Raw genomic sequence first — 10434 nt, forward strand, 5'->3', positions numbered from 1 at the left:
ACAGGGAAGGTCCTTTAGCTGCAGCACCTCTCCACAGTCACAGCCGTGGAGCTGAACCTGGAGCCCAAACCCCATTTATTCACAGGTGGTTCCAGTGTCCCTCAGCCTCCCTTTTCAGAGGTGCCACCCACTGCAGAAAGAGGAGCACTCCCTTTGCTTGCAGTGCTTGCTGACTTGGGTGTAACTTTGCTGGCATTCCTGGGCATGGTCCTCACAGCCAGACCTCAGGGAGGTGTTTGCTGGCAGGAAGAAGGAGCCACAGCTCCAGCGTGGTGTGACTGCAGAAACGCTGAGCTCCGTCCATCTGCAGCCAGCCCTGGCAGGGCTCTGTCCTGTTCCTTGCTGCAAGTGTGGGGCCAGTTACTCAGAGAGAAGGTGCTGCTGGACCCCTGTGCCCTGAGGGCTGTGGCACCTCTCCCAAGGAAGGAAGGTTTGCATTTGCACAGAGAGGGAGCCAGGCATCTCCATCTTTGGAATAGCAGCGGAGGTGAGCTGACTGATGTGAATCTGCTTCAGATGCCAAATCTGCTTTTAGCTCTGGATCACTTTTTTTTTTTCCCCACCACTCTTAAAAATGTGTAGGAGGAACTTCGGTGATAAGGAACTTTAAAAAAATGCTTTGCTTGCGAGTTGAAAATTGAACAGAAGGGAGGAGAAGGAATCTAGAAATATCTTGTACTCTTTGCCTAATTCATACCAAGTAAAGTTGCATAAAAAACTCTGCTTTGTGGCTCTCTGCACTAATTAGCCAGATGGGCTGCCCTTGGTCTGAGCAATGCAAAGACCTTTCCCCTCTTCCCCTTCTTAGCTCCCTGACACAGTGCACTTTGCCCAAGTCCCTGCCTGGGAATTGCATGATGGAGTAGGGAATCTGGCTTCTCCAGCTGCTCTTGGACACTGGCTTGATTCTGAAAGGTTTCTGTTGATGGCATTGCTTGGCATGTCTTCTCTGTTCTATGAGCTGTGCTAGAGTTTTGTACAGGCTTGTAGCTTATGTCCAGTTCATTTATGGACATCTGTTATTGCCAGAATTCAGTGAAATCCTTTTTCCTTGGAGCTGCAGCTTCCTGGAATTAGCTTCCAGCATGGCAGGAAGGAAACTCTTCCTTTGTCTCATGTATTGCTCAGAAGAGGTGTCTCCAAAGCAGTATTTCTGTCCTTTGGAGCTGTCATCCTTCTGTGCAGGCTCTGGGACCAAGCAGGAGAGGGGACTTCACTGCTGCTCCAATACCTTAATATTTACATGGTGCACTGCCCTGTACAGCAAACAGGACAAAGACCTGATCCTAAAAATTCCATCTTCCAAACATAAACAGGTTTCAGTCAAGCCAGAAGGGAGCTTGCAACTGAGGCTAGCAGGAAGGAACAAGGGATAGACCTGTTCTGGATGTGAAACCAAGAGCTTTTACAGCATGCAATAACAGAGAAGTGAATTCCTTTATTCCACAGGACACATGCAACTGCTAACCTGGCATTCAGGGCATCAGATAACAGTGCTGTCCCCTTCCTTCCAGTCCTGGCCCTGCCATGTCTTTCTCCCTCCAATAAATGGTAAAATGTTTCAGATTGTGTCATGTGCACTGTAGAAGTGATTATATATCATTCAGAGAAATCACAAACTGTGATTATTTTAGATTTCATATTAATTTCAGTACAGTTACAGAGTTGCTGCTTTGTTCAACCACATATGTAAAATAATAAAATATGTTTTCTTTGAAATTAATTTTAACTTTCTGTGTGTACATTTAATGGGTATTATCCTGCTGTCTTTCACATCTTTGCCCTAAAAGATTATTAGGGGAAATTCTGTTGGCTTTTTCTTTTTTTCCCCTGTTCTTCAAGCTATTACCAGATTTTCTTGAGGGAACCACCCTGAAAGATACCCCTTCAGCAATTAACTGGCAAACTTTCACACTAGAACCAAAAGCTTCCCCTGATTTCAACAGAAAATTCAAAATCCTGCTAGGTGAAACCGTAATCTTTAATAATCTAGAAACAGCCAATATAAAAACTTTTTATATTTTATCAGAAAATTTCCTATCTACAAAGTTCACTTGCATTGTTTTTATATTTTATCAGAAAGCTTCCCATCTGCAAAGTCCACAGCTCACAGGAGGCACATTAGACAGCAAAACAAGTGTGATGCAGAGTCCTGAGAGCTTGATGTTGAAAGCAACAATCATAAAGCACTTTGGGAGGGACTGGACAAGGATTCCCAATTTCAGCAGAGAGAGGATATATATATTCAGAATTTAACTGAATTATATTCCACATCTTGGAGAAGCGACCTACAGCCCCAACCTCTAATAAATAATGATGAAAAGTGTTAATCAGCCTCCTCCTTTTGTCCAGTGCTCTGGTAGTTGGAGCACTCACCCAAGATGGGGCCAATCAAGGTTTAGTTAAGCAGGGGGAGATCACAACCTGAGGCTCCCAGGTGCTTTTAATCACTCTTGTCAGAGCACAAGGGCAGCCTGGGGTTGAGGTGTCCCTTGTAGGAGAGGCTGAGCTGGAACTGGAGTCCATAGAAATCCTTGCCCAGCCCAAGGTGCAGAGTTAAACACTGAGGAAGGACCAACTTGAGCAAAAGGACTGAGAGCCCCGAGGAGTTTGCTCCCAGGGGAATGCTGTGAGGAATTCCTGCCAGGGTAACCCTTGGGAAGTGCTTGGGCCCTGCTTGCCCTGGTCCCTTTAGGGGCCTGTCCAAACCCTTCCCTTGCCAGGCCTTCCTAACCGCAATTATAAAAGCACAAATCTTTATGGGTTTTTTTACTGCTGCAGGTAATTTGATGAACGTTTTGCACTTACAGACCTGCATAGATCCAGTCTGCAACAGTTTAAACCCTGCACCAGCAGGGCAGCAATGTGTTCTCCAGGAACCAAACTTCCATCAAGAAAACACTTAATTCACTGTAACACACCTGCTTTTCCTTTTCAGTCATCTAAACTATGAAGAGCTTTCACTTTCTCCTCAAGGTCACTCAATAGATGATCTATGCTAAGACTGAGGAAAGACAAAACACCAAAAGCAAACCCCAAATCCACTCTCCAAGCCCCCTGCCCTGCTACAAGCACAGAAAGAAACATCTTGGCACTTTCTGCTGGCATTGAAAGCTCTTTGAACCGAAATGTAATTACAAGCAATAGACTGTTAACACTTCAGTATCCTTTTGAAGAGGATCTGCATTCCCTGAGCCATAACACAGGATCAGCAGTTCAGGTGCAAAGGCTGTGTTTGGAAGCCAAGGCATCATTGGCTTGGTCAGAGATGAATTTTGGTGCTGGCCAGGTGAAACCTTTTTACACTTATCTGTCATTTCAGCCCTGACCATTTGAATGGGTTGGATAAGTGCAGCACAAAGTGTGTGTCAGAGAATCCCAGAAGCTTCCTTTCCAACACAAAAGGCATTTTAAGTATGGTTGGAGCAGATTATGCTCGAACTCCCCGAGATCAGCTTTGCCTCTTTCCCTCCCACTGCTGCCAGTTTCTGACAGCTTACTGCAGGGTATAATTAGGTATCTAGTCTCTGGTCTTTCTTTCAGGCATATATCTGCCCTGTTTTTCTTTTTTTTTTTCCTGCCCCCAAGAAATTGAGTCATTATTTTGTTTCCTCCCAAGTTCAGCCCTCAAGAAAGTTTTGCCTTCCCCCAGCAGGGGTATTTTTGAGGGCACACTTGTTTCCACTTGCAGTGTAAACTAAAATTGGTAGCATTTTAGATATTCAGTATGACTATTGCACAAAACTCTGTCTGCTGTTTGCCTTTAAATACATGTATACACACACACATCTCTATGCATACACATCAATACATAAAACAGCCAAAAACATAGCTTGGGAGCTACTAAAGAGTAGAATCTATTTATAGTTTAGCTTTTTAATGTTTTAACAGCAATGGTTAAGCACTAACACATCCAAGGACTGCACATTGCATTAAATAACTGGATCACATGGGAAGCATCATCTTGTCATATCCCATCCTACAGTGTGCCACAAAAAGCTCTTCAGAGCTCTCTCGAGTAGAAATCGTTTTTCCCCTCATTCCCATTTTGAAGCAGAGGCACAATTTCTGCTTCCTTTCCTACAAATAAGCTCCTTTCTTATCCTCACCTCTTTGTTTTTGTGTTTGCACTGCTGGAGCCCGTGCTGAAGCCCTTGAGCTTCCACCCTCCTTCCTGGTGTTCCCCATTCCTTGTCACAGCTCCCCTTGCCGTGCCACCACAGGTTCTCCCTGTTCCCACCTTCCTTGGATGCAGGAACCTTCATCACAGCCCAGCAGGCATCCTGTGGTGTCTGGAGAGCCATTTCCACAAGGCTGCTCCTGCCGTGCTCACACAGCCCCAGCAGTGAAGGTTCTCCTGTGGTGTCTGGAGCCATTTCCACGAGGCTGCTCCTGCTCTGCTCACACAGCCCCGGCCCAGCAGGCCCCCTGAGCTCCCAGCTCCCCACATCCCCTGGGGGCAGCCTCAGAGCCATTTCCCAGCTCTGCACCCCAGCTGTGGGTGACAGCCCTCCCAAAGCCCAGGGATCCCCACCCCGTTCCCTTCACCCACACAGCCTCCCAAAGCTTTGGGGAACGGGGCTGCTTTGTGAAATGAGGGCCTGGATGAAGAGCAGGGCTGTGAGGGCCTGTGGCAGGCTGCCAGGGCAGCTAAGTGAGTCCAGCCCCTGGCACACAGGGAACTGCACTGCTCAGGAAACCCAGAGCACGACAGCCAAGGAGGCAGAGCTGCCACTGTCTGCTGCCCAGGCAGGGCAGGAGCAGCCCAGATGGATGCTTGGTTTTCACTCCACATCCTCTTGTGGAAGTGGAAAACTCCCCTTGCAGGCAAGAGCAATTTAGCTAATGCTGAGGGCTGACCACACATAAATCATGGCTTACCTGAGAAGGGTCAGGTGAAGGCACTCACCCACCTTGGATAAAAGCCATGATCCACAACATAAGGATGGGGTTTTACCCTCTACCATGGGCCCCACAGGCTTACGCTGCCATCCAAGCCAGCCTTTATGTGGAAACCACATAAGGAGGCACAGCTGGGGTAACTCACACCACTCTGAGCTGTCCTGAGCTGGGCAACTCCCAACACCTGCCCAGGAACATGAAACAGCACCAGAGAGAGCAATCATCCTCCCTGGCCATGGACCCCAGCTTCCTGCTCCCTATCAGAGCCCATCCACAGAGCCTTCAGTGGAGTGTTTGTGGGGTTGTACAAAAATTGTAGACAGTGAAATCTTTGTGGGGTTGTACAAAAATTGTAGACTTTTGTAGGCAAAAATCTAAGCAATTGTTTGGCCATGGATTTTTCTTGGGCAGCAAAGCCAGTCAAAGAGAGAAAGCCTTGCCCTGATTGTTGCTGAGTGCCCAAAGAAATCTTTGTGTCAATCTCCCTTTTGTGCCAAGTTCTCCCTTTCCCTTACTCTTTGCTTCAAGTTTAAGCATGAATTCTCCTTGTACCCCAGACTGATTTCTCCTTGTAGCGAAGAGCAGCAGGGACATTGCCTGGGGCAAAGCTCCCCAGGGAGCCTGCAATAACATGTATTGGATGGTTGTCACTGCTGTCCTGGACGTCCTTTCCCAGCACCAAGCAGCATTTGCTCAGTGCCATGTGTTGATTCAGCAACATGCTGAAAACGTGAAGCTGTTTTGGATCTTTATCACAAAGTGTAGTTAATACAGATGTTTGTGGACACAGTTTATTTGATGTGCTCCACACCATTATCAGGCAGCACCTGGCTCATCATGGGTGGGCACAGGTACAGGTGAGGAACTGGTGATGCTGAGCACCAAGGCTCAGCATGGTGGAACATGACGTGCCAAGCCATCAGTGCTGGTGATAAACAGATGCAGCCAGCTATTAAGCTCAATTCAAGGCCATTAAGAGTGGGTCAATAAAGGTCTCAATTGCTGTTTTCAGTAGAAGTCTAGAGCTGTTCATATCAATGCAAAGGCTCTGTCCCATCATGGCAAACCAGGCAGGACCCTGAGCATGTGGATTGGCTCAACTCAGAAAACTGATAAAGGGGGCATAAAGGACACTTTGATGAACAAACACACCAGACCAAATGCAGGGACAGATGAATGTCCAGCAGCACAGCTGAGCCACAAATGAGCGCTCTGTGAAGTAGGCTCTGTGCCAGGCCAACTGGTCTTTGTCTTGCCCAGCCTGGAGAGACCAGGGGAGGCCGAAGCACACCCGATGTAAGGGAGCGGGTGCCGCGGGGCTGTGGCACGTCCATGGACGGCTCGCGGGGTTCCTGCGGGGCAGGAGGCAGGAGGCGCCCCGGGATGTGGCAGGGGAGCATCCCGGGGGACAGGGCGGGGGCGCCTTCCTCACCCTCCCGTTGTCGCCCCCTCCTCCCCTCCCCCGGCCGCGCAGCCTCTCCCCCAGCCCCAGCCGCAGCCGCAGCCCACCCACCGCCGCCAGCCGCCCGCCCCGGCTCCGGCAGCTGCTGCGGCTGTGCTCGGCGCCGCCCCCGGGCTCCCCCGCCGCCGCTCGGGCTCTCCGCGCCGCCGCCGCCGCCGGGCCCGGGGCCGCTGCGGGGGGCGGGCCGGGGGCGGGCCGGGGGCCGCGGCGCGGCCGTCGGGCCCGGCGCGCCGGCTCGGGGGCCGGGGAGGACCATGCACCGCGCTGCCTCCAACCAGCGCTCGGTCTCCTCCTCCTCGGGCTCCTTCCAGCCGCCGCCGCCGCCGCCGCCGCCGCCGCCGCCGCCGCCGCTGCCGCCGCACGCCGCCGACCGGCAGCCCCTCTTCCAGCGGGGCTCCAGCAGCGGCGGCAGCCGGCGGGGCTCGGGGTCGAGCTCGGGCTCGGCGCGGGCCTGCCGCCCCCGCAGCCCCCGCAGCAGCGCCGAGCAAGAGGAGGAGGAGGAGGAGGAGGAAGAGGAGGAGGACAGCAGCAGCATCAGCAAGCCCCTGGTGCCGCCGCCCGCCACCCCGCTGCCCGCCGCCGCCTCGCCGCTCCCCAGCAGCAGCAGCAGCATCAGCAGCGGCGGCGGCGGGAGCCCGGGCCGCAGCATGACGGCGGCGGAGCTGTACGGGGCGGCGGCGGCGGGCGGCGGGGCGGGGGGCGGCGGGGCGGCGGCGGGGGCGCTGCTGGGGCCCGGCGGGGCGGGGGGAGGGCGGCGCTGGGGCTTCCAGGCGCTGTCCCTGGTGCTGCTGCTGGGGCAGGGCGCGCTGCTGGACCTCTACCTGATCGCCGTCACCGACCTGTACTGGTGCAGCTGGATCGCCACCGACCTGGTGCTGGCGGCCGGCTGGGGCATCTTCTTCTGCCGCAACAGCCGGGCGCGCCGCCGGGAGCGGCCCCCGCCGCCCCCCGGGCCGCCGCCGCCGCACCCGCTGCTGCTGCACGGCCCCCCCGGCGGCCGCGGGGCCGGGGGACGCGGGGCCGGGGTCCCCCCCCGCGGCGGCGACTTCGCCTACGCGCACCTCGCCTGGCTCATCTACTCCATCGCCTTCACGCCCAAGGCGGCGCTGATCCTGGGCACCTCCATCCTGGAGCTGATCGAGCTGCGCCTGCCGCTGGGCACCACCGGCTTCCGCATCACCCTGGCGCTGTCCGCGCCGCTGCTGTACTGCCTGCTGCGGGCCATCGGCACCGAGGGCGCCGGGCAGCTGCTCCTGCCGCCGCAGCCGCCGCCGCAGCACCGCGCCGCCGCCGCCTTCCTCGCCACCTGCCTCGACCTGCTCGACAGCTTCTCCCTGCTGGAGCTGGTGCTGCAGCCCGGGCGGCCGGCGCCGCTGCCCGCCCCGCTGCGCTACCTGCTCATCGCCGTCTACTTCCTCTGCCTGGCCTCGCCGGTGCTGTGGCTGTACGAGCTGAGCGCCGCCCGCCCGCCCGGCGCCGCCCGCCTCGCCCTGCACCTCCTGCTGCCCGCCGGGCTGCTGGACGCGCCGCTGCTGGCGCTGCGCTGCCTCCTGCTCCTGCGCTACCAGCAGCCGCTCTCCCTCTTCATGCTCAAGAACCTCTTCTTCCTGACCTGCCGCGGCCTGGAGGCGCTGGAGACCTGCTGCCTCCTCCGGCCCGCCGCCGCCCCGCCGCCCGCCAAGTACGGCCCGGCCGCCGCCGCGCCCGCCGCCGCCCCGCTGGCCCACGGGCTCTCCGACGTGGACGTGGGGCCCCACGGGTACGTGAACGCCTTGGCGGTCACCGCCCAGGGCTGAGCCCCCGGGCCCGCTCCCGGCAGAGAATCTGTCTCTGCGTTCTGCTCAGGTTCCCTCCGCCGTGGCCGAGCAGGGGAAGGGGACGTGGGTTTCCCCGTCGGACTCCCGTTCCCCTCCTCCCTTCCTCATGGACAAATCCAGCAGCGGAAGCTCCGCACAAACCCGACTACCTGCAGGAGCCTACGGGTGACGCTTGTCCCCGGAAAACGCACCTGTCCTTCATGACAAGACTTCTTCCAGTGCTTCTGCATCTCCGCTGTCTGGAGGGTCCCACTCTTCCCCCCCCTCCCGGGACATTGTGTTGCTTTGTCACAGAAAAGGTTCAGTTTTTCCTTTTCATCCTCAACAGGGACCAGTGCATTTGTCCCCTCCTTTAAGAACTCCTGCTGACCACAATAACGAGATGTAAGAGAGGCCTGACCAGCAGATGTTGCCTCCAGAAGGACAGAAGGAAGCACGCTTTGGTTTCCCTCGGTCCTGCAAAGCTGCTGCCAGTGTTTCCCAGGCCTTTGTGTACAGCTAAGGAACCTCTGGAAGCACGCTGGCCACTCGGTCACTTCAGCCCATGAGCCACCTTCTCCTAGCCAAAATGTCTACCTCTGTGCGTCAACCTTTTGCATCTTACATTGACTTCACACGCTAAAGAAACCAGTCCAGCATGGACACAAACCAGGGCTTAGGCCCCATTTCATACCCACCAAGACATTTATTTCTGGTGAGAACAGGGTTTACAGCAGCCTCCTGCTGGCATCCCCACGTGCTGGGGCTCTCATTTCTCTGTGAATATGCATGTTTACGGGATCACCGTTGGTTTTCTTTTACACGGAGCGTAGGGTCTTCCTTTCCACAGCCAGAAAGGCTGGAAAATTTCCTCTGGCCCCCTTCCATGCCTGCTGGAGAGAGCAGAGATGGGGCTGAGCCTGCAGAGTGCCCCCTCTCCAGGAGCAGAGCAGAGCAGAGGACGCTGGCACTGCTCGGGGTGGGCTCCATGCTCAGTGAACCAAACATTTCAGCACAGAAAAAGCAAAGTGCTGCTGGAGCCCTCGGGCCACAGGGGCTCTCGAGCGTTGGTGAAAGCCCATGGATCAGCATCCTGTCCTCTGTGTGCATGTGGTTTAGGGTAGGTGGGGAAAAATTGTTAGTAGCCTCTCATAGGAACACAGTTTTCTTTGGTTTGAAGCTCCATGAATGTTGGGTGGGGTTAAGGCCTGCTCTTCTGCCTGGCTGCAGCTGCTCCTGAAACCTGCCCATGGAAGGAGGAGCACACAGACCACGTCTGGAGGAAGGACTTTGCCCCTCCCAGGCTTATCTTTTGTTATCTGGGCAAGGCTGCAATAATTGTGAAAAACAAGTTTCCTGTTGCAAGTTTTTTTTTTTTCTTTCTTTTTTTTTCAAGCTGTCCTGATGGGAAGGGGAAATAAAGCACAACCAACTGCTACCCACAGCAGGACTGCAGGTGCAGCCCAGGCTTCTTCCGCACACACATTTATTCTTTCTTTCAGGGCTTGGGCTTCAGAGCCTCTGTCCCACCTTCCTTGTCACAGAGTGGGATCAACTGCCTGCTCCGGTGGACTGCTACAACAAAATGTTTACAGTCTGGTAATTCCAGCTCCAGAGGCAGAGGTGGGGCTGCCATGGGGCTCCTCTCCCCCAGCTCTCGGTGGCTGATGGGCTTTGAGGGGCTGGAAAAGCCCCAGGAAAAGATGGGTCAATAGTGCTGTTCTGTTCAGAAGTGCAGCTAGGATGGGTGACTCGCTGCTCTCCTCGTGCCAAATGGAGAGCTGGCAAAAGCTAGGCTTAATTTTCCCACCAGTGCTTTATTTTTAACCTGAGCCCTTTCGTGGGCAGTTGTGTGAATTTTGGCCAGTGGCCTTTCTCTTCGGTAACTTCTTCTTGTCTGGACAATCTTGGTGCTGTGAGTGACTGTGATTGTAAAACTTGGTACTGTGAACTTTTCCTATGTGATGTGAAATGTGTTGAGGGGATGCTAAGTTCCTGGCCAAAGGAGGTGTAATTACAGGCATATTCTGCTTGTACAGATATTTGTTTCCTTGCACCTTCCTTTTTCAGCATTAAATAGGTAGTAGAAACTCAGAAATAATTATTCAAGAGAGAATAAGGTGATACCTGAACCTAGGACTACATTCTTCAGTCAAACAGCTGAAAGGAAAAAAAGTAAATCCCCAACCAACTTTGCAAAAAAAAAGCTTTTCATCACTGACTACGTTTGGCTGCTCCTATGGCCAAGTTCCCAAAAGCACCAAAGTGCTAATC

The 10434-nt window shown here is 54.2% G+C and overlaps 1 protein-coding gene across 1 annotated transcript; it reads left to right on the plus strand.

The window, feature by feature from the left end:
* The first annotated feature begins 5805 nt into the window (after positions 1–5805).
* On the plus strand, positions 5806–10221 carry TMEM121B (transmembrane protein 121B). Its single transcript, XM_054281785.1, has 3 exons — positions 5806–5830; positions 6163–6523; positions 7086–10221. The coding sequence occupies exons 1-3, from the start codon at positions 5806–5808 to the stop codon at positions 8158–8160; spliced, it is 1461 nt and encodes a 486-aa protein (XP_054137760.1). The 3' UTR covers positions 8161–10221.
* Positions 10222–10434: the final 213 nt, after the last annotated feature.

The sequence above is a fragment of the Melozone crissalis genome, unplaced genomic scaffold (assembly GCF_028551555.1).
Source record: "Melozone crissalis strain CALT ecotype California unplaced genomic scaffold, PUWL_Pcris_2 ptg000033l_1, whole genome shotgun sequence".
Lineage (NCBI taxonomy): Eukaryota > Metazoa > Chordata > Aves > Passeriformes > Passerellidae > Melozone > Melozone crissalis.

Excerpts from the sequence above, each read along its gene's own strand:
- TMEM121B (XM_054281785.1), top strand. The coding sequence starts at position 5,806 with ATGACGTGCCAAGCCATCAGTGCTG. Across the intron at positions 5,831-6,162 it reads GTGCCAAGCCATCAGTGCTG|CCTGGAGAGACCAGGGGAGG; the intron begins GTGATAAACAGA and ends TGTCTTGCCCAG. Across the intron at positions 6,524-7,085 it reads CGCGCCGCCGCCGCCGCCGG|GCTGCTGGGGCCCGGCGGGG; the intron begins GCCCGGGGCCGC and ends GGCGGCGGGGGC.